The sequence below is a fragment of the Zootoca vivipara genome, chromosome 10, assembly GCF_963506605.1.
Source record: "Zootoca vivipara chromosome 10, rZooViv1.1, whole genome shotgun sequence".
Taxonomy (NCBI): Eukaryota; Metazoa; Chordata; class Lepidosauria; order Squamata; family Lacertidae; genus Zootoca; species Zootoca vivipara.
In genome coordinates, this window is record NC_083285.1 from 70,823,146 (window position 1) to 70,846,250 (window position 23,105).

The following is a 23,105-nucleotide window of genomic DNA, read 5'->3' on the forward strand; positions in this document are numbered from 1 at the left end:
CTCCAAAGCCTCTGTGGGGATCACTCTCCCGTAGCGGCATGGAGGAGAGTTGTGCTGCCCCCCCCCCGGATGGCTGGCTGTGCGCAGCTATGGCCACCCCAGCACTACCCGTGGTAATTTGGGGGCGCTGGGCGGATATTTGCACCCCTTCGCCACATCTGCTAAAGACGGCCCTGCTGAAATGGCAAACCTAACTGGAAAACTAAGAGACAAGGACAAGAGAGACTTCAAAAAGGACTGGGAACCGTTTATGTTGTAGTTCCAGAAACATTGTAAAGAATTGGACTCACGAGCAGGTTTGAGTAAACACAATTAAGAAAATAAGCATAAAGGTTAAGAGATAATAATGGAGAAATAATAAAGGGTAAGACGTAATACAAAAAAAATATGGCACAAAACTGACAAGATTACAATAATATTTAACTAAAAGATTACAAAATTAAGGTAAAATTAAACAAATATTCAAAGAACCAGAAGAGGAAGTTGAGGGAAGTCACGGGAGATAGGGATTTATACATTATTTTTGTGACAATGATTGTGTTGAATATGACTTTATAACCCTCCATGACCGGCGTATCTCATGACGTTTTGAAGGATGGTATTTATTTTTGCCTTGTGGATTTTTTTTTGGGGGGGGGTAGTGGTGTTAAATTGTAAAGTAAAAACCCCTTGCCGTGTCCCCAAGTGCATTGCTGTGGGTTATCTACCCCCCCCCCCGGGCCTAGTGGGGGCCTGGCAGCAGGGGCCTACATAAAACAAAGGCCTAGTGGTCTGATAATGGCTGCCTTGGTGGTTTCAGTTGCTTGGTTGATGACGTCATTTGGTTTGTGGGTGTGGCTTAGATTTCACAGGAAGGGAGGGGGTGTACTGTGGGAGGAATTCCACTTGAGGGCGCTGTTTGACTTGGTGGAAATCGAGGTCTGTACCTGCCCAGGTGTGTGATTTGAGGGATTTTTGCCCCCAACAACGCTCGGGGAGTGGCCTGGATCGTTGTGTCAAAATTTCAGGACAATCGGTCAAGCGGTTACGGAGAAAAGTGTGGAACGCAGTTTCACGATTTTTACATTTTTATATATATAGATTATGTATTGTGCCACTTACCACTGGAAATACAGGAAGACCTGTCCGACCTGCAGGGAGACAGCAGGGAGAGCACACATCAAACAGGGTTTCACAGGAAGCATGAGACTCATCCACTCCATTTCGACTAATTATTTTCTTTGCACCCACCTCCCAGCTGTAGCACCGCTGCAACCACTGGCAAAAACCACCCCGGAAGATCTCACGGTTTTCAGATACAGCCGCTTACAGATTTCAGTGGCCAGCTTGCCTCTGGTTCCCCCACTAGCGTGACACCCCTAAAAGGTTCAGGACGCTCCAAATATCTGAAGGCTTCCCTGCTTCCTTACAGACCCTTGTCGGTGCCAAAATAGGCAAAGGGGACCCTCTTGGTGGTCTGCCCTGTCCCCAGAGATTTGGGTGGAGGCAGCCCAGAGGGTGCCTATGCTGTGGGGCTCCCTCCCCAAAGAACCTTCACTAAGCACTTTTTGGCAACTGCCAAAGATGTGCCAGTTTACCCTGAAGTTGAATATTTCTGAATATTCCTATTCTTGTGGCTGCAATCAGTTAACCTGGTTCTATTTTAAATCGGTGCTTCCCAAACAGCTAAAGCCCCTTTGGTTCCCTAAACTCACCCCCAGATCCCCCTGCCCTATTTTTTTTTAATAAAAAAAAGGCATCATTCAGAACAGCGATTTGCACGACCCAGCGAGGATGATAATAGTGTTAGGTATCCTTCGTTAAGAAACAGTAAAAGGGAGCAGATAACTTTAAGGACTTTTTCCTGTGAGTTCTGGGTGTGGTTTTCTAGGCACAGCTGGCAATATGTATAAAGGAAGAAGAAGTTGTAGTTCGAATTTGCCTGCAGAAAGAGGACACCCACATGCTTTGAGTTGTATAGTGGTGATGAAACTTTTTACACCAGTTTTACACCAGTCTTGTGGTTCTGCCATCTGCTGCCAGGAAGATTCACCTTCAATAAAGAGTACACCATGACGTTCAAAGCAGGAACAATAAATTGCACCTTTCTTCGAAACCCAACCAAAAACAGTTCAGTTTAATTAATGCAGCCAATCTGTTGAATTCAATCTGGCGACACCTGCTTTTCAAAGTCTAACAGTCCTTTACTACCAACGCCCTTTAAAAATATGCTGGGGAGGGGTATTATTGGATTGTCGTTTTTATTATGCATTTTGTGTTTTTATATTGCGATTTTAGATTGCAGTGGGGCAGCATACAAATTTAATTTAATTCAGGGTATCTGAAGAAGTGTGCATGCACACGAAAGCTCATACCAAAATAAAAACTTAGTTGGTCTTTAAGGTGCTACTGAAGGAATTTTTTTATTTTAATTTATGGCAGTATACAAATTTTGAATTATGGTGCTGGAGGAGACTCTTGAGAGTCCCATGGACTGCTAGAAGATCAAACCTCTCCATTCTTAAGGAAATCAGCCCTGAGTGCTCCCTGGAAGGACAGATCCTGAAGCTGAGGCTCCAACACTTTGGCCACCTCATGAGAAGAGAAGACTCCCTGGAAAAGACCCTGATGTTGGGAAAGATGGAGGGCACTAGGAGAAGGGGACGTCAGAGGACAAGATGGTTGGACAGTGTTCTCGAAGCTACGAACATGAGTTTGACCAAACTGCGGGAGGCAGTGGAAGACAGGAGGGCCTGGCATGCTCTGGTCCATGGGGTCACGAAGAGTCAGACACGACTAAACGACTAAACAACAACAACAAATTTCATAAATGAATAATGCTGAGCTCCTCTACTGCCCCCTAGCACCCCCCTAATAATCCCACCCCCCCCTTGGGGGCACTAATTCCCACTTTGGAAACCACTGCAATAGATTGTTTTGACCTTCCCTGGGACCTTAGGGTGAAGGGTGGGCAATAGATGCAACTGATAATTAATAATAAAAGGGATGCAAGTGGCAAGCGCATTGTGCATGCCTGCTTCCTGCAAAACTGTGCAGGATTGGGCTTCCCCCAATGCTGCATGCTACTAACCCCCCCCCCCCGGTGAAATCTCAACCAAGATCTTCCCGCAGAGGGCTGCCCTGCCCGCCAACTGGATCTGTGCCTCGCCCGCCCCCACGCGCGGAGGGAGCCAAGACGGAGGAGAAAGACGAGGGCAGGCTGCAGATTCCTGGCGCTGGACCCAGCTCCCTTGCAACGGGCTCGGATCCAGAGCCGCTCCACCGCCTGCCGAACCCACCAGGAGGTCCCGGGGGCTGTCAGGTCGTGACAGCACAATGGCGTGGGAAGAGGAAGGAGGGAGAGCGCAGGCCTGTCCCCTTCTCCAGAGGACGTCAAGCTCTCGGCTCAACCCAGCATCTGCCACCTTTGGGCCAAGGATTCGCAGTTCGGGGATTAGCAATGGGAGCAGAACGAGAGCCTGCTGGATCAGGCCAATGGCCCATCTGGCCCAGCATCCTGTTCTCACACTCAGGGCCGGATTGAGGTTTGCTACGGCCCTCAGCTACTGAAGTTAACGGGGCCCTTGATATGTCCAGCTGTCCTTTGTCAACAACAAATGGCCGCTGTTTTGTGTGTGGAATATATACTATATAGTCATTGATGGACCTAATAGGTATCTAAAGCCATTTGCACATAACAAATGGGAGCCTACACAACACAAGACACTGTTGCTGTATGTAGGTTTTATTTTATTTGGTTTTTTTTATCTTATATTTTGGAAATGTACATCCAGGTTGTTTTTTCTTTAAAAATTTTTGGGGGGCCCAAGAGTGGGGCCCTAAGCTAGAGCTTGTTTAGCTTGTATATAAACCCATCACTGCTCACACTGGCCAAGCAGGAAACGCACAAGCAGGATTCAAGCATGAAACCACACTCCCCTCCTGTGTTTCCCAACAAATGGCATTCAGAATCACTGCTTCCTCTGACTGCAGAGATGAGAGCATGGGCCATCCTGGTTAGCAGCCAGACAGCCGTCTCCTCCTCCATGAATATGTCTCAATCTCTTTTAAAGCCATCCACGTGGATGGCTGTAATGTCTCCGGGAAACCCTGGACCTCAGCAATGAGGAGGCAACGCTGCTAAGACAGTCTTTACTAAGCTGTAGACATGGTTTATTAAAGAATAACACACAGCGACAACATCCACCCGGCAAGGGAGGAAAAGCACAAGACGAATGACTGGGTGGGGAACAGGTTACCACTAAAATACCTGTATCCCAGTTGATAGGATTCAGGTGCACATAATAAGATTCCACACTTAAAAGTCACATACATCACAATGGCCGTCGATGCCTCCTGTGGCAGGGAGTTCCACAGTTTAACTCAGAGGAACTTTCTTTTCTCTGACCTGGATCTTCCCACTTCTTTGGATGTTCGTGAGTTCCAGTCTTATGCAGGGGGGAAAGCCTTTGTCGATCCGATTTCTCCACCCCCAGAATAATTTTATAAGCCTTCTATCCCGTCGCCTTTTCTCTAAACTAAAAAGTCCAAAATACTGCACAGGGGAGTCGGCCGCATCCCTTTGGTAATTCTGGCGGCCCTTTCCCTAACCTCCTAAATTCTCAACCTCTCCAAAGCTCTCCCACCCCACTGGCAGAGATTCTCTGGGGTGGGGGGCTGGATCAATAGGGCACGACACAGAACGGAGAGTCTGTGCCCAGAGGGAGATACGACGACAAGCACCAATTCTGGTCGCGGGAGAATTCCTGAAACGAGCCCCCCCTCCCCAGATCTAGGTCAGAGTTTTGTCTGTCCGCTGGAATCCTCTGCGCTCAATCACAGCCTTAAAAGGAAGTAGGGAGAACACAAACCTGGCGGAGGAGACTGGAATGTCACTTCGAGATGCTTTAAAGGCAAGAAAATCCCTCTCCGTGCTGTGACTTCCCCTGGCCTTAGGGAAGAACTCGTGAACATTTGAAGTGGTACCCAAAACTCTGGATGAACAGAGACTCAGGGCTTGCTCCTCATCGAAAGCCCCTTCCCTCCTGTTTGAGGGACTATGCCAGCCTACCTCCTTCGCCCCAAGGCATCCCGATCTTGGAACAAAACACTACGAAATTCTCACTCCATTTTTTCTTCTGTGTCATCTGGCAAAAGCGTCGCCAGCTGACCTACCCCACACAAAATATTGCGAGGGCTCGCTTAACTGTATTATTCTGCTGACTTAAAGCAGCGGTTTCCATAGTGGGTGGTACGGGGGGGGGCAGTGAGATCACCTGGCCAGGGGTGGGGTGGGCTAAGAGCAAAGGGGCACCAAGGGGCCACTGGAGGTGTAAATGGCTACCTGACTTTGAAAAGCTGATGTCACCAGATCAGGCTCACCCATTGCGTCGATTTAAGCTACATAATTTTAATTGGATTTTGAATAAATGTGGGATTGTTTTGAATTTTACTGATCATTGTTATACAGTTATTAATACCTCACCTTCTCCCAATAGGAATGCAATTTTACTCTGCTATCATGTCGGTTGTGGAACCTGCTATCCTGACAGCTGCCGACTCAAACCATTTAACACCCCGTCTTTAGACCCAAGAGAACCCAAAGGCCGCTGAGAATCAAGATTTTACACTCACGTGCGCTCTGTCCAGCCAACCTAAATTGCATTTGCCAACAGCACAGAACGGCAGGCAATGACTTTTACCTTGGCCCTCTTAGCTTTTTTTCACTGTTGCACACTGCCAACCGCCTTGAGTTCTGGGGTAGAAAATATATGCATGCGCCGAGCAAAATGATGCGCAACAATTAAGTAAGAATACAGAGGCATATATTTCCAATACAAAGACATCCCCACCAAGGAAGAGATTTGCTCTTCGGGGGCCTAATTTCCTCCAAAGTACGGAGCGGCTCCTCTGAGCTCCCAGGGGCGAGGGTTTGCACACGAGGAGTCATGGGAGAAAAGGCCCCGCTCCTGGGGGGCATTAACGCAGCTTGGCTGCCATGAGGCTGGCGGGGCTTGCCTCTTTTTCCGTTTTGATTTTGGCTGAGCAAAATAAAAAAATCCTTCCAGTAGCACCTTAGAGACCAACTAGGTTTGTCATAGGTATGAGCTTTCGTGTACATGCACACTTCTTCAGAATTTTGATTTTGGCCGCTTATCTTGGGCTTCCAAGGACCGCCCCCCTCCCGCAAAGTACCAGCAAGCAGGCCCCGACTGCCCCCTACTGCTGCCACACACACACACCCCAAGGCCACACGCCACTTGCCGCCCCCCCGTACCTGATAAATGGAGAGGTAGAACGCCCAAAGGGCCAGGAAGACCAGGCTGTCTCGCAGAGGCTCCAGGATCAGGGCCCCGAAGGAGAGCAGCGTCCCCAGCAGGCAGAGGAGCTCCAGGCCCTGCTCCGTGTCCAGTCCCAGGCGTGGCCCCAGCCACAGCAGGGTGGGCGAGTCCCGCAGCTGCTCCCAGAAGCCCTTGCCGGTGAAGCGCAACACCTTTCGGGCGGGCAGGATGCCATCCTTCCCATAGAGACCTGCGAGGAGTTGGAAGCAGGAGGAGGAGTTGGCGGCGGCGGCCACAGGGGAAAACCTGTCCCGCCCACCCCTTTATGGGGGGTACGAATCACCCCGCTCCAGCCTTCCCCAATTCAGCGCCCTCCTGATGCTTTGAACTACACTAACTACACTAAACACTAACCAATCATTGGTCCATTTAACTCAGAGTTGTTGGCACGGACTGGCAGCAGCACTCTGCGGGATCAGAGGCGGGGGGCTCTCCCAGCTGGAGATACCATTGGGGACCGAACTCAGGGCTTTCAGCACAATAATAATATTATATACATGCCACCCACCTGACTGGGTTGCCCCAGCCACTCTGGGCAATTAAACCATCAAACATAAAAAAAACTTCCCTGAACAGGGCTCCCTTCAGCTGTCTTCTAAAAGTCAGATAGTTGTTTATTTCCTTGGCATTTGATGGGAGGGCGTTCCACAGGGCGGGCGCCACCACCGAGAAGGCCCTCTGCCTGGTTCCCTGTAACTTCGTTTCTTGCAGGGAGGGAACCGCCAGAAGACCCTCGGAGCTGGACCTCAGTGTTCGGGCTGAACGATGGGGGTGGAGACGCTCCTTCAGGGATACAGGGTCTGAAGCGAGTGTCCCACCCCCTGAGCTACAACCCTTCCCCTGCCCAAAAAAGAATGTGTGGAGGAGCCCCCCTCCCTGGGAAGGATAGCTGTTGGTGTCTCAAAAGACAATGGAGTGCACCTCCGAGGGTGAAGCCAAATTGTTGTGTTAGAAGCACCAAAGTGATCTTCCTCCCCGGGACGCAAGCCTGGGCTGTGTGACTGGAGGTCTGGGGCTACCCAAAAAACAAGAACCCCCCCCCCTCCCGGACCTAGCCCAGGAGGAATAACTGCTGGGAGATTTTCCTGAGTGTGCAATGGGGCGGGGAAAGCAAGAGGATCGCTTTGGGCTGGGAGGGGGAAACCTTCCCCAGCTGAAAAGGGCTTGATTTTCGGCAGGGCCTCCAGCTATAAGGAGATTAAGAGCTGGACTTGGAAGCACGAGAGGCCCTTGGCGGAGGTCCCGGAAGCCGGAGGGGAAGGGAAGGCTGGCAGGAAACTTACAGAAAAGGGGAAGAGAAACCAGTTGGAGGAGGGGGGGGATTTCTGCTCTGACAGTAGCTTTGGGCAGGATTTGGCTGGGCGAAGCGGAAGGCATTGCCCAGCAAAAATAAAAGGTGTGCAAGAGCTGACTGCAAGCCCCATGCACTGACGCTCTCACCCCCCCTCCCCAAAATCCTGCACAGAGCTCGCACTAGTGGATGCCACGTGTTCTGTGGAAGGGTGAGGGAGGGGCACAGCAGAGGGAGAGAAAAGTTCCATAGGATATCCGGCCCTGGAGAAAGGGGCTGGTTGAGGGCAGTGGGCTCCGTTCCACACCTGGGACTTCCTGAGAAGGGGCAGGATTTGGGTGGGGGAGAAGGTAAGGGGTGGGCTTTTTAGGGTGGATGGATGGGACCGTGAGAGGAGGCCTGCCGGATTAGGCCCAACGGTCTGTCTACCCCAGCATCCCGCAGCGCCCAAATGCCCCACAGAACCTAGGAAGCTGGATAGATTGCCTCTGGCCCTGGAGGTTCCACCAGAAGAGCCTGGCTGCTGGATCAGGCCAATGGCCCACCGAGGGACCGACAGGAAACCTGCAAGCAGGATTTGACCCTCTCCTCTTGCGTGGTTTCCAGGGGGCCGTGCCATGGACCCCTTTAGCTGAAGAGGACTCACCCCTGCCCCAGATCAGGTGCCCCCCACCTTTGCAGACCCCTTAATCTTTCACCACGTATTTGCACAGGGGGTCATACACCTGCTGCATCCCACCTTGGATCAAGACCACAATTCTAGGCCAGGGATGGGGAACCTGTGGCACCCCAGGTATTGTTCTTCTCCAGCTCCCATCAGCAACATCTGGAGAGTCCAAGGTGTCCCACCCCTGCCCTAAATAAAGCTGTTAGCAACGTTAGGAGATATTCCCATGGTGTTGCATAACCATCCTACAGGAGGAATGACAGGATGGGCATTAATGATAGGTTCTCCCAGTGCCTTCCAGCTGTTTTGGACTACAATTCCAGCTGTTTTACCATATTAACCAAGATCGCCCCTGCCAACACGGTTAAGAGTCTGGTACGGTGGAAGCTGTAGTCTTCAACATCTGGAGGGCGCCAGGTTGGAGAACCCCCGCTTTGTATCACGCTGCTCACAGGGAAGCAGAGCTGCCGGTTTCGTCCTGCCTCCACCTGCCAAGCCAGAGGGGCGCCCTGCACAGACACGACTCCGCTGCCCGGGCCAGATCCTCCCAAGTTGCCAGCATCTGTCCCAGGACCCAAGCCGACAGCCACGTCTCACTCTCTCACTCTCTCACACACGGGGAGTTCCGTGCCTGCTTCCCGCCCGGCCTCACCCGGAGCCTCAAAACGCCGCTTCCCGTACAGGAGAGCAAGAGGGCACCGGAGCGCGTGCAGAGTGCCATCGCTCGGCTCAAAGCCCCCGGCGGGCCGGAGCCTCCCGCTTCTCCCTGGCGGCCCTTAACCCCCCCTTCCCCGGCGGCCTCCCTCTCTCCGGCCCGCGGGGCCCTCAGCGGCCCCCGGGACGGAGGCGAGCCTTGCGCAGCAGCAGGGCCCAAGTCCCGGGGGGGGGGGAATCTTCTCGCGCCGCGCTCACCGGGGATCTGGACGTAGAGCGAGGCGAAGGCGGCGACGTAGACGGCGGCCAAGCCCCGCAGGAAGAGCTGGCGGGCCAGGCGGGGCGGCTCGGCTCCCATGGCGGACGGGGAAAGAGAGAAGCGGCCTCCGCTCCCTCGCTCGCTACAATGTAGCCAACTTCACCTGGGAGGGGCCGGGAGGCGGGCTCAGGACGCCCAGGCTGCGGAGCTGATTGGCTCCGGCGCCGCGAGGGGGGCGCGGCTAAAACGGCAGCGCCCAGGCACGCGGGGAGGGGGCCGCGGGGAAGGAGGAGGAGGGCGTGGCCGAGAGGAGAGCCGGGGGCGGCGCCTGCGCTTGAAGGAGGGGAGCGGAGCGGAGAAAGCGGTGTCGGCGTCGCGGAGGGATCGCGTCACTGCGCCGCGGCTTCGATGGCGTCACTGCGCCGCGGCGGGCGGGAAAGACGAAATCGCGGGGCGTTGGGAGCGGCGCGCGAGGGAGCGAAGGGTGAGTCCGGGGGAGGGAAGAGGTGTGTGTGAGGGGGGGTCTCCCGGTCTCCGTGGCAACCGCACATTCAGGAACACCCCCTCCCACGGCGGGAGGTAAGGAGGGCGGAGCTGAGGCCAATGGGAGGGGAAGCGCTCTGCACATGCTCAGGAGACGACGACGCTCACTTTGTTTTTCATTTACCCCCTTCGTTTATTTACTCAGGGGTCTCATTTGTTTGTTCATTTATTCCCTTCCTTTAGTCATCGGTGGGTTTATTCGCTTTATTTATTTATTTATTTGTTCATTTGTTGTTGTTGGAGATGTTAAATTTTCACACCGCCCAGGGTTTAGGCTGGATGCGGCCCTCAGCTCCTGAAGGTAACGGGCCCTTGATATGTCCAGCTGTCCTAAGTCAACAACAAATGGTCACGGTTTTTTGTGTGGAATTTATGCTATATGGTCATTGATGGACCTCATAGGTATCTCAAGCCATTCGCACATAACAAAATATGTATTTTATCAAAGTAATTGTTGAACTGAAATACAATTAAGAAGTATATTAATAGTGAAATAATGATTAAGCTCTAACTTAAAATGATTATCTGAAGAAGTGTGCATGCACACAAAAGCTCATACCAATGATGAACTTAGTTGGTCTCTAAAGTGCTATTGGAAGGATTTTTTTTATTTTGTTTTGACTACGCCAGACCAACACAGCTTGTTGTTGTTGTTTAGTTGTTTAGTCGTGTCCGACTCTTTGTGACCCCATGGACCAGAGCACGCCAGGCTCTCCTGTTTTCCACTGCCTCCCACAGTTTGGTCAGACTCATGTTCGTAGCTTCGAGAACACTGTCCAACCATCTCGCTCTCTGTCATCTCCTTCTCCTTGCACCCCCAATGACAAATTTAGTTGGTCTCTAAGGTGGATTTTTTTTTTATTTTCTTAGGACTCCCTTACAGCTCCCCTCCCAGGCGCCTTATTCCCGTGGCTCTAATTGAAGCTCTACTTTTAATATACCATGTTTTAATTGTGTCCACCTGCCCGGGGGAAGAGTAGATAATTAACAATAACTATAATAACAGTAGGATGCATTTGGCATCGATGTAAAAATATGGGGTGGAGACTGGAGTGAAAACAGTTGCTTTATTTCATGCATTTATGCGCTGCCTGATAATCAGTACTTCTAAGAGGCACTCATGAAGCGCATGCAAAGAACAAGATAGCAACTTTGTAAATGTTTGGTGTGTTTTTTCTCCTTTACTTTCCCTTCTACACGGGTGCTGTTTTTCATCTTCTATTTCTCTCTCTTATTTATGTCTCAACATGTTTAGTGCACATATAATTATGTACTTTTTAACTGTCAATAAAGATGGGGGGGGAGAACAGGAATGGTTTATGATTGGAAGAAAGGGGTGTGCCTTTAAAATACACTCCTTTCCTTTTTTTTAAATGATATTTATTCATTTTACACATTAAAAAAATAACACAAAATACAAATTCAGCATACAGAAAAAGAAAAAGATCCCCCTACCCCCCCAAAAAAGGAAAAAAAAACAAATATAACAGCAATAAAAAGAAAAAAAATCAATCTAATAATCTTATATCATTCTCATAACATTGAGACTTCCCCGGTTCCCCCCTCTTTGATTCCCTAATTTACTTCCTCGTAGAGCAGTTTTCACCTTATACCAGATAATTTTTAATTAATTAACATTTCCTCATTCATTATCACCATTTAATTATATCTATAAACTCAATTTTTAAATACTCATATTCTAATATATCTCCCCAACTTAGAATTTTTACCAACAATGAAACTGCATTTTAATACTTCATTCTCCCCCCCCTTCCCCTGGACCCAGATTCCCTAGATACCTCAGCAAATTCCATATTTCATACCAGTGTCGGACATTTCCAATCAGACCAGCCTAAATTTACATGATTAAACATTTTATCCCACTCCCACCCTTTCCAAAAACTTCCAGCAATATTTTTTAAAGCCACTCTGCTGTCTCCACACTTTCCTTGCTGTTTCCCAACACCCCCCTTCTTCCTTCCCCTCAACCCAGAGCCTTCCCTGCACACCCTCTCTCACTGGGTGTGCAGAGACCCCCCCTGGTTCTCCGTTGGAGAGTTCTTTTTTTAAGTCCAAAACTTGTCCCACATCTCCCACTTGTGGGGCTTTTTGACAGTCTTCTTCCCTCTCTTCTTTGCAATTTTGAAGTTCTTCTAAATTATCATTAATGTCTATCATTTTTATTTCTTCCTCCGTGTTGTCTGCGCAGGTCAGTTCTCTTCCAGAATCCTTGTCCATATCTCCCTTCGTGTCCTCAAGTCTGTTGTTAATTTGTCGCACTTGTTCATTGTTCTTGACCAGCTGTCCCTTGATGTATAAAAGTTCCAAATAAATCTTTTGGTACTGTAAGTCCTGTACTGATGTTGAGACTGCCATCGTCCTTGCTCTCAAATCCCGTGGGAAAGCAGCAGATAATAAAACCGGATGTGACAGGTGTCAAATTCCCAGATGGAGTCCATTTTAAGTCCAGTCCTGCCTATTTCGTAAATCCAAATATCAATAACATAGTCTCTTCTTAATAATAGCAGAATATCGATCCATTCACTGATCTCTCCAGGGACCTAGTTCCAGTCTCCTGGAGGGTTTTAAGAGTCTGATTTTTGGTAAATTAATTACTTCCTCTCTCTTCCCCTGCTGGGGATCAGGTTACTGCTTCACATAACAATCAAAGTGGGAGACCGACTTCCGTTTTTATAGTCACCCACCGTGTCCAAATTTTTTTTAAAAAAATATTGCCAATCAAGCTTTTTTACTCACGCTGAATTTTGTTTTTTCCTGATCGTTGCTTTTTACAGAAGGAATCCACCGCTCTCTGTGTGAAGACTCGGGACGTCGCTTCTGGAGGTAATGCTGGTGCCCAAAATGGCTCCCGCGACTGCGACTCCGCTGACTCTCGGGGACTCTGCGGGGCTCCCCGGGCAGCGGAGGAGTCGCGTCAGGAGCTCTGCAGGGCAAATTTGGCCCCCGGGAAGCTCAACCCGGGGTTCTATGGGGATCCGCGTGCCCCCGCGGTATTCCCCCCCTCCGCGAATGCCAGAAGCCCCGCAGCTCGGGGCTTCTGCGTCCTCACAACAGCGCGATAGACCGGAAGTCCTAAAATACACTCCTTTCCTGCGGTGTGTTTGGGAATTGCCTTGAGACACATGGAACAGGTGGTTGATGGATTATGACACATGTAAAAGTTAATTTGTAAATTAATGATAAATGGGTAAAAGTCTTCAGCATGGGGTAGAAAACAAGACCCGGGGTTCTGAAGTCAGGCTGCTTGGTTTTGCCAAGGTGTGCAGCCCTGACTTCCCCCTCACCACTTTGCCCTCTGAGCTGTGCAAAATTAGTGGGTGCCTTGCAGGGGCAGATTGCTGGCACACCCTCTAATGCATTTAGCTCAATTGAGATGCTGGATTTAATAATCTTATGGGATCTCCCACTCAAAATCTGCTAAATCTCCCTGCCACTCCTACTAGGGCTGGAAAGGGGTTAGTTCAAACTCTGGTTTAATAGTAAAACTGAATTACTTTTATGAAATGACGCATGTCTAAAAAGCATGTCGCCAACGTGAGAAGTTTGGAAAGCTCTGCTCTAACTACTGTACCACACTGGCTCCAGTTCTTAATGGGTAGGCTTATGCAAGTCACTCTCTCCTCTGGTTACAGGTAGGTAGCCGTGTTGGTCTGGATCGAAGTAAAATAAAAAAATTCCTTCAGTAGCACCTTAAAGACCAACTAAGTTTTTATTTTGGTATGAGCATCTGAAGAAGTGTGCATGCACACGAAAGCTCATACCAAAATAAAAACTTAGTTGGTCTTTAAGGTGCTACTGAAGGAATTTTTTTATTTTACTCTCTCCTCTATTTTGGTTATTTGTTATCTGAACAGCAGTCTAAAACCTTTGGCCTTTGAACAGGTAAAATGCCTAAAATGCATTAAAGCCCTGGAGTGTGGGTCTCTGCTGGAGGGGATTTGCTGCCATGGAGGACGTGGAGTCTCGCTTCGTGCACTTCCTCAAGCCAATAAGGGACCTCACGGCGAACTGGGCGGTGGATGTGGCGGCTCAGCTGGAAGAATACCTGGAGGAGGTAAGTGCCTCCCTTTGCTCCTGCTTTAGGGGAGAGCATACGTGCAGGGAGCCGCTTTGGCATGGGAATCTCATTCTATCCATGATGTCTCTGCCTCTGCAGAGTGAAAGTCTCTTTCTAGCTGTGGGCGGGGCTTTAAAGGAGGAGTAGAGCCTGTCTTCTGTGTCCAGGGCAGCTGTCTGCCAGCTCCATCTGGTACACAGGCTGAGACTCTACCTGCCTGTAGACTATCTTGTCAGGGTGGTGCATGCTCTGGTTATCTCCCACTTGGACTACTGCAAGGTGCTCTACGTGGGGTTACCTTTGAAGGTGACCTGGAAACTACAACTAATCCAGAATGCGAAACAAAATTTAAAAAAATCCTTCCAGCAGCACCTTAGTTGATCTCTAAGGTGCTGCGGGAAGGAATTTTTTTTATTTTGTTTTGACTACATCAGACCAACACGGCTACCTACCTGTAACTAATCCAGAATGCGGCAGCCAGACTGGTGACTGGGAGCGGCTGCCGAGACCACATAACACCGGTCCTGAAAGACCTACATTGGCTCCCCGTACGTTTCTAGGCACAATTCAAAGTGTTGGTGCTGACCTTTCAAGCCCTAAATGGCCTCGGTCCAGTAGACCTGAAGGAGTGTCTGCACCCCCATCGTTCAGCCCAGACACTGAGATCCAGCTCCGAGGGCCTTCTGGTGGTTCCCTCACTGCAAGAAGTGAAGTTACAGGGAACCATGCAGAGGGCCTTCTCGGTAGTGGCTCCCACCCTGTGGAACGCCCTCCCGTCAGGTGTCAAAGGAATAAACAACTATCTGACGGCAACCCTGTTTAGGGAAGTTTTTTTAAAAAAATGACTGATGTTTTAATGTATTTTTAATCTCCTGATGGACAGGGTATGAGTAATAAATTATTATTAAAAACTGTTGTTATTACAAGAAGTAGTACAAAGTCTGAACCACACCTTTCCTGCTATGGGAGATGCAACATGTCTCCTTCTGTTCCCTGTTAAATTGGGATGTAAGCAGTCAGGGAGGCTTTTAATGTTTAATAGATTACTGTGTTTTATTTTTCTGTTGGAAGCCGCCCAGAGTGGCTGGGGAAACCCAGCCAGATGGGCGGGGTATAAATAATATATTATTATTATTATTATTATTATTACCCTTAGTTGCTTTTTGATGGTGATATGATTGAAGAACAAAATCAAACAAAGCTCTTGCTGTCTGTTAAAATTACACTTTGCCAAAACAGAATATATTATTATCCCTGTATTCTCCTGTCCCCTCATGTATTTACTTTTTTAATCCTGCAGCTGGCGGAGATCTGCATTTCATTTGATAATGGCAGAACCACCATGAACTTTGCAGAAGCAGCAATGCTGATCCAAGGTTCTGCCTGCATCTACAGTAAGAAGGTGAGGAGGATATCAAGGATGCTCAAACTAGATGGTCATGGAGCTGCAGCGAAATAGTTTGGCTTAGCAAACCTCATCCATGGAATTGTAGGACTGGAAGGGACCCTCAGGGTCCAATTTGACTCTTGTCCATTCTTGCCTCTCTTTTTTCAGGTGGAATATCTCTACTCACTGGTCTACCAGGCACTTGATTTCATTTCCAATAAGAGGTTAGTTGAGCTCTTTTTGAGGGGAGGGAAGATTTTTACTTCCGGAATAAGCTAGAGCTCTTCATATTTCTGTCCTGGAATCCCTCACCTTCCTCTGCCCACTGTGATGCCTTTTCTTCTCTGACTTAGTTACAATCAAACCTCGGTTGTCGAGCGCAATCCGTTCCGGAAGCCTGTTTGGCTTCCGAAATGTTAGACAGCTAAGGCGCGGCTTCTGATTGGCTGCAGGAGCTTCCTGCACTCATGCGGAAGCTGCGTCCGACATTCAGCTTCCGAAAAACATTTGAAAACCGGAGCATTTACTTCCAGGTTTTTGACGTTCGGGAGCCGAAACGTTCCAAAATGGAGGCGTTTGGGATCCGTGCTTTGATTGTATTGCCAAGATAGCTTTGTCTCTCCATTATTATTATTTTTTACTTTAGACAAATCTTTTAAGTTGTCAGGAGTACTTTTGTCTAACATTGGCAGCAAAAATTTGGTTAGTGGAGCTGAATAGCTTCCTTTTCTGGAAGCTTTCTGGCATTGAGAGTGTTCTAGGTTTATGTCCTCGTATCGTGAAGGAGCAATTTTGTCTTGCTGCTTCCAAATGTTTGCTTCAGTTGTCTTCAGTTGGTGTGTCTTTCGCCTGCTCATTTCCTGCTGCCTCGTGTTACGACCATTCCTCTCTGTGTGCTTTATAAGAACAATTCCAGAAACACAGCTCCCCTGACGTGCTAGCTTCCTTACTTGCAAGGAGAGGTGTTGTTGTTGTTTTGACATAAAACCACATTTGTCTGTTTACTTCCAAACCACCCCACCCCCACTATTTGTAGATAGAAATGATCAGTGCAATAATTTTACACTGGCTTATTTTTCTGACTGCATCCAACCAGTCATTACTATAGCAGGAAGTGGGCAGAAAGTTCTGTTGTACCAAAAATTTAGGACCACAATACCTCAAGGACCGCCTCTTCCCATATGAACCTTCCCGGTCCCTAAGACCATCTTCTGAGGCCCTCCTTTGTGTGCCTCCTCCTTGCGAGGTCCGGACGGTGGCAACACAAGAACGGGGCCTTTTCTGCAGTGTCTCCCCGTCTGTGGAATGCTCTCCCCAGGGAAGTTCACCTGGCACCTTCATTATACACCTTGAGGTGCCAGGCAAAAAGGTTCCTATTAAACCAGGCCTTTGGTGGATCTTATTGACATTCAACACCCTTTTGGAATGTGGCTTTGGGGGGGGGGTTATTGGGTTACTGCTTTTGGTTTGATTTTGTATGTTGTGGTCTTGTTGTGAACCACCCTGAGACCTCTGGGTATAGGGCGGTGTATAAGTTGAATAAATAATAATAATAATTAATAATAATAAAAGAAGTTGAAAGGCTGAGTCACAGCCATTTTTAATGTGGGAAAATTTCCCATTAAACGGTGCCCCTCCCCCCCAACCATTTTCTGCACGGCTCACAACCTTATTACACGGAGCGGGTTCAGGAAATTGCTTCTCCGTGTGAAAAAGGGGAAGGTCGTTTTTCAGACCACCCAGGATCCTGTCCCTGTTGCCCTGATGAGCTTTGTTGTTGCTCATGTTTGGCTGGCCTGGTCCTGAGGTTTCCCAGGGGTGGTGTGTTTGTCCTGGTGCCATTGTATCTGGCATCCCGCTGACAATCGTATAGCCTGACTGCCGTATATCCAGTGAACCTTGACTGTAGTATTGCCTGGTCACCTGGATTCTGAAATTGCACTCTTCAGGGGGGACTTTCATTTGCTTGAAAAAGAGGGATCAAAATTAAAAACGACAACAATTTTCTCTGGTTTTCCTTTTCTCGTGACTCTTTCCACTCTAACCAATTAGGCGGGAGAAGCAGGTTGCATCAGTGGGAGAGGATGGAGTCGACAGAGATGTCAGCAATGGACCAGCAGAAGCAGAGGAAGAGGTGAGCACGTCCATTGTTCTTCTGCAAGAGAATGTGTTCATATTCTCTCTCTCCCTCTGTAGGCAAAGCTGTTCTCTTGACGGGGCCAAAGGCAGTAACAGAAACTGGCTGCAGGTGGATTCTATTTGAGCAGCGTCAAAGCAGCTCTCGCCTGTGGCCGTTCTGCTTCATCCATCTGTAGAACAGCCTTTGCCAACCTGGCAGCCTTCAGATGCTGGGCTACAGCCTCCCATCCGCTATGGGGATGTCCTAGTTTAACTGGGGGGGGCACCAGGTTGGGAAAAGCTTTACTTTTTGCTCTTGATGACTACTGCAGGCTTCTTCTAGTTGCAGAAATGTACAGGGAAATGCTGCCAGCAATCTGTCTGTATAAATTCCAGAGGGGCGGCTGAGCTTGCCTGCTCTAGCAGAAGCAACATCGGAGTCCTGCAGCTCCTTCAGACCTCATAGAATTGTAGATTCGGTTTCGGACCTGTGTACCTGAAGGAGCGTCTCCACCCCCATCGTTCAACCCAGACACTGAGGTCCAGTGCCGAGGGCCTCCTGGCGGTTCCCTCACTGCGAGAAGCAAAGCTACAGGGAACCAGGCAGGGGGCCTTCTCGGTGGTGGCGCCCGCCCTGTGGAACGCCCTCCCTTCAGATGTCAAGGAAATAAACAACTACCTGACGTTTAGAAGACATCTGAAGGCAGCCCTGTTTAGGGAAGTTTTTAATGACTGATGTTTTAATGTATTTGTAATCTTTTGTTGGAAGCCGCCCAGAGGGGCTGGGGAAACCCAGCCAGATGGGCGGAGTAGAAATAAATTATTATTATTAGAGTTGGAAGGGACCACAAGGATCATGTAGTCCAACCCCCTGCAATGCAGGATTTTTGACCCTGAGATTAAGAGTCTCAAGCACTGCTGACCTAATGAATGCTTTATGGCATAAGGTTATATGGATGAAAGTCTACTGTGCACATATCTTTTTACGTTGCCTAGATACGCTCAATGTCATTTCAAAATCGTAGCCTGCCTTGAGGACTAGGGATAAGGCAGGCTATATTATATATATATATATATATATATATATATATATATATATATATATATATTCTTTTTATTAGTTTTATAACACATATAACAGAAAAAGATACAATACAAAAATAGAAATTCACAAAAAAACAAGAAAAATACAACAAAAGGAACATGAAAAAATATGTAAAAAAAGAGAAAATTTTCTTTTAACATTTACTAATATAATTCTTAAGCCGATGACTTCCTCCCCCCCCCCATCCACGTTTCTATTAGTGACTATTACAGCACTCTCGTTTTCATCACTCTTTACTTTTTCTAAAACCAAGCTCTTTATAACAAATAACAACCAAATTCTTGCTATAAATCTATATATATATAAATTTTAAATCTTATATTTTAAATTTATAAACCTAGCTCCTTTCTTCTTTAAACTTTTGCTTCAATAGCTCTTTGTACTTCTACTACCCTTATTGTCCATTTTTTATCTTATAATTCTTTTCCAAATATAGCTTGAATTTCTTCCATTCTTCCTCCACCGTCTTCTTTCCCCTGGGCAGGCTAGATTTTTATCTTTATTTTTAAATGGCAGCCATGGCTCCTCGCATTAAAAGCAAATGAGCATGTAGCTTTGGGCCTGTTCCCTTTTCCTCTTCTGCTCTCCTACTCCTTGCTTGCCTAGGCAATATTGATGGGGTTTCTCTGTTTCTCCGTAGTTCCTCTCTTTGGATGACATCCAAGATACCAGCAGAGCAAGCAAGGACTTGAGGGGGAACCAGAGGCACAATGTGAGTAGCTTCGACTGTTCCCATTTTTGATGTCTGAAGATGAATGGAATGGGAGGGGTCAGGAATTCAGGAGTGCTCACTGCCCCCCTCCCACCACAAATCCAAGGCTCATGTAGCACAACATTTTCTGGGAGGGGTGTGTGTTGAGCTTCATACAAGTTTGACACACACACCCCTCCGCACCGCTGCTGAAATTGTGAATCGGCTACAAGTAGCTCAGTGTGTGTCTAAGTTTAACATAGGGAACTGTGGTTTGGGTATTGGAAGTTGTAATGATCAATTAAGAGAGAAAGAGGCTGAAAACTCCAGCTATCCCAACATCCCCTCTTAAAGCCAACTTTGAGAAAAACAATCTCAAAGCTATTATTTACCACACATTCAAATATCAAATAAAACAATCCAGAACAAAACAGGACTGAAGAAAGTCAGATGTAAAGTAGATATCCAAAGCAAAGTAATTAACAGGAAATTAAAATATTATCTTAAAAGGTTTCAAAGTAAACCATTGCAAAGAAGGTCAACTACAGAATGCACCTAGAGCGCAGCAAAGTTAAAGAAATAATTGCCTTGAATATTTCAAAAGAAAACATTACTAAAAAAAAAAGTCAACTACTAAGTGCACATTTCAGACGGCATAATTATCAAGAGAATAAAATATTATAAGCATAGAGGATAACTGTTGCTGTCGCTGCCAGTTCTGCCCATGGTGGTTCATGGCCAGGGGCAGCTGTGGAAGCTCAGATTCGATGACCTGGGTCTGCTCCAAGAGGCACCCAAGATGGTCTCTGGCCTCTTCAGCAGCATAGACTTTTTGTAGCTGGAGTCAGTCCGCCCACCCACCCCCCTCTCTAAGGCCAGATGGGAGGTAGCCTGGGCAGGGAGCAGATCTTCCAGGGCTCCCAGCCAAGGTGATGAAACTGAAGCGATGGGAAGCTGGCTTATACTGAGTCAGGCCTTTGGTGCATTTAAGAGAGTTTTGCCTACGCTGGCAGACAGTGTTTCTCCAGGGTTCAGACCAGGAACATTCCCGGCCCTGCTTGGAGATGCTGTAGATTGAACCTAGGACCTGTTGCATGCAAGGCATGGCCTACAGCCTTTACGCCCGCCCCGCCCCCACAAGTCCCTTGCTCAAAGATGTCTGTGGTCATTGAAATATCACATTGCTGTGAGTTCCATACTGAGAACTGGTGCTTTCGACCTTCCCAGTCCAGCTCTGTTGTCTTTCTGTCACCCTCCTGTTCCCCTAGCCAGAAAGCCCTGCTTGTTTGTGCCTCCTTTAATCATCAAGCAGACCCATCCAATTTCCCCTTTCCTGGAAGCTCTCCAACAGCATTGCATGTGCTTCCTCCACCCTCCACTCTTCGAGATGCATGTGAAGGGCTGTGGCTCAGCAGAACTAGAGGGTTTTATACTTTCCTTTCTTCATTTTTATTCCTTTTTTATGCTCTTCCATTTCTATCTTCCCACTCTATTTTGCTTTTATTGTACTCTTATGTTGAAAACTTTTAATGGAAAGGATTATTTTTAAAAAACAGCGGAGCATCTATTTTGCTGGGGGGGGGGGGTAAGACTCTGAAACTCTGTACAGTGGTACCTTGGTTCTCAAACTTAATCTGTTCCAAAAGTCCATTCCAAAACCAAAGCGTTCCATAACCAAAACAGATTAATCCATTCCAGACTTTTAAAAACAACCCCTCAAACAGCAGTGTAACATGAATTTTACTATCTAACGAGACCACTGATCTACAAAATGAAACCAACAATCAATGTACTGTACTCTAAAATAAGTAAGACAATACTGTATTGTAGATGATAAATTGTTGCTGTTTTTTTAAAAAATATCTTACCTGCATTGATGACAGTCACTGTTTGGATGGGGGGGGCTTTTATCCATTTCTGCAGTCACACAATCAATCAATCAGTAGCTGAACTGGGTTCCACACAGTCACAAAAACAAATTAACTGAAAAAGCATCAAAAACAAAAAGGCAAAATAAATAGCAAAAACAGAGGCGCCAAACTTAATCTGTTCCGGATGTCCGTTTGGCTTCAGAATTGTTCGAAAACCAAGGCGCAGCTTCTGATTGGTGCAGGTGCCCCAGAAACAATAGCTGACAAACGTCCGGCTTCTGAAAAGCATTCGAAAACTGGAACACTTACTTCCGGGTTTTTGCCATTTGAGAACCAAGGTGCCACTGTATTGCTGCTTCCAGCCAGTATGAGTAAAACTGTACTGGATGGGCCCCAATGATCTAGCTCAGCACAAGGCTGCTTCCTGTCTTTCCGTGATCCCTTTGCTCACAACCCAGCAGGATAAATAAGGCACCGTCAGCAGCTGAAGAGGAGCTGAAGGGAAGCTCGACACTCTCTAGCCTGAGATGGCTGAGTCTCCAGGAGGCCATAGGTGCTCAGCACCCCTCCTGCCCCAGAGGACGACCCTCCACTGCCCCTCTCCCTAGACCAGGGGTCCCCAAACTACGGCCCGGGGGCCGGATGCGGCCCAATCGGCTTCTAAATCCGGCCCGTGGACAGTCCCGGAATCAGCATGTTTTTACATGAGTAGTGTCCTTTTATTTAAAATGCATCTCTGGGTTATGTGTGGGGCATAGGAATTCGTTCATTTCCCCCCCCCCAAAAAAATATAGTCCGGCCCCCCACAAGGTCTGAGGGACAGCGGACCGGCCCCCTGCTGAAAATGTTTGCTGACCCCTGCCCTAGACACTTTGGAACTCGCTTCCTTATCTTTCCAGGCGGTCAGCGTTGTCCCCTTGACTCCAATGGCCCTGGTTCCACCAGAGGACGCAGAAAAGAAGAACAACCCCCTCTTCAGGTAAGGATTCCCTGCCCCAACCTTTAATTTTCCTAGTCAGAGGGGATTATCAATGCCCTCTGGGGGAGGCGTCCCTTCTCATGCTTCCCAGCTCTCTGGGGCTGGGCTGCAGACTGAAGGGGTCACTGTGTTTCCTTGCAGCCGGAAGGGGGAGAAGTTGGCGAGCCGGAAGGATTTTCACATGAACACCTGCACTCCTCAAGCCACCGGCATCTTCATGCTGGAGCTGGCGGGGCTCTCGCCGATACAGGGCAGGAACATGGACCGGGGGATCGGCTCCATAGGTAGGGGCCAGCGCACGGCGCTTCTCTCTCCCCTCTTGCTCCCTTGTAGGGGGGTGTTAAGAGCGTAAGAAGGGGCCACATGTGTTGGTGTTGTTAGGGGGGGTGTTGCTGCTGTGCTCTTGGGCGGCCCCCTCAGTCCCCTCTCCTTCCCCTATAGGTGCGCAGGGCCTTCCTCCAGCAGGCTCCACGCCCATGGAGGTCTGCGGGTCCCGGACGCCTGTCGCTGTGCTGAACTTCTCCGGAGAAAGCGGTGAGTTGTGCCCCTGGCTTTCTGCAGGCGGCTGAGGGCATCTGGAAAATAAGAAGCCGTATTGGAGGCATTTAAAAGGAGGTTCCTAGGCTAGAGCTATCCCTCCCAGAAACCCAAAAGGACGCAGGCTCCAAGCGAGAGGCCTTTATTGAAAGACAAAGGCTCAAAGGGACAGCCTCAGAAATTTCTCGACAGCCAAACGGAAACCGCGGCGGTTTTAGATAGGGTTTTTTCGACTTACGAATTTTTCCGTTTTCAATGCATTCCTATGGGAAATTGCGTTTCCAATGGCGCTTTTTGACTTACGAATTTTTCGACCTATGAAGGTGTCTTCGGAACGGATTAAATTTGTAAGTCGAGGCACCACTGTATACACTTCCAGATTGCAGACGTCATTTCCTTTCCGCAATCAAAGAATCACAGCAGTCTTGTTAGCTGCAACCCAAAGTCATCATCCTGACCCAATCTAAATCATTTGGCTCTTCAGATCAGCCCTCATCATAATAACCATTTTCTGCTGTCTTTCCTTATGAAGCCTTTGACTAATTTTCCTCTTCGTTAAGTCTTCCAATGTCCCCTTTCACTTGTCTACAAAACAATTGAAGATT

At 48.2% G+C, this 23,105-nt stretch overlaps 2 protein-coding genes across 6 annotated transcripts in view; one reads left to right on the top strand and one right to left on the bottom strand.

The window, feature by feature from the left end:
- The window catches only part of LMF2 (lipase maturation factor 2), a 28,187-nt gene extending 18,827 nt beyond the window's left edge, over nt 1-9,360 (bottom strand). The window contains exons 1-3 of the mRNA XM_060279329.1: nt 9,191-9,360; nt 6,257-6,510; nt 1,102-1,130 (exon numbers count right to left, since the gene is read on the bottom strand). Coding sequence (XP_060135312.1) covers nt 1,102-1,130; nt 6,257-6,510; nt 9,191-9,290 — 383 coding nt within the window. The 5' untranslated portion in view covers nt 9,291-9,360. The remainder of the gene's footprint in view (nt 1-1,101; nt 1,131-6,256; nt 6,511-9,190) is intronic.
- A 243-nt stretch (nt 9,361-9,603) lies between these two features.
- NCAPH2 (non-SMC condensin II complex subunit H2) overlaps nt 9,604-23,105 on the top strand; it is a 33,314-nt gene continuing 19,812 nt past the window's right edge. For 3 of the 5 annotated variants that reach the window (XM_060279330.1, XM_060279333.1, XM_060279334.1), the window contains exons 1-10: nt 9,615-9,675; nt 12,533-12,578; nt 13,638-13,809; nt 15,113-15,214; nt 15,368-15,423; nt 17,252-17,333; nt 19,063-19,134; nt 21,884-21,963; nt 22,105-22,247; nt 22,405-22,497. In XM_060279330.1, the coding sequence (XP_060135313.1) occupies nt 13,702-13,809; nt 15,113-15,214; nt 15,368-15,423; nt 17,252-17,333; nt 19,063-19,134; nt 21,884-21,963; nt 22,105-22,247; nt 22,405-22,497 (736 nt within the window). In that variant the 5' untranslated portion in view covers nt 9,615-9,675; nt 12,533-12,578; nt 13,638-13,701. Of the gene's footprint in view, nt 9,676-12,529; nt 12,579-13,637; nt 13,810-15,112; nt 15,215-15,367; nt 15,424-17,251; nt 17,334-19,062; nt 19,135-21,883; nt 21,964-22,104; nt 22,248-22,404; nt 22,498-23,105 lie in introns of all 5 variants that reach the window. The other 2 variants (XM_060279331.1, XM_060279332.1) reach the window with 2 other exon arrangements.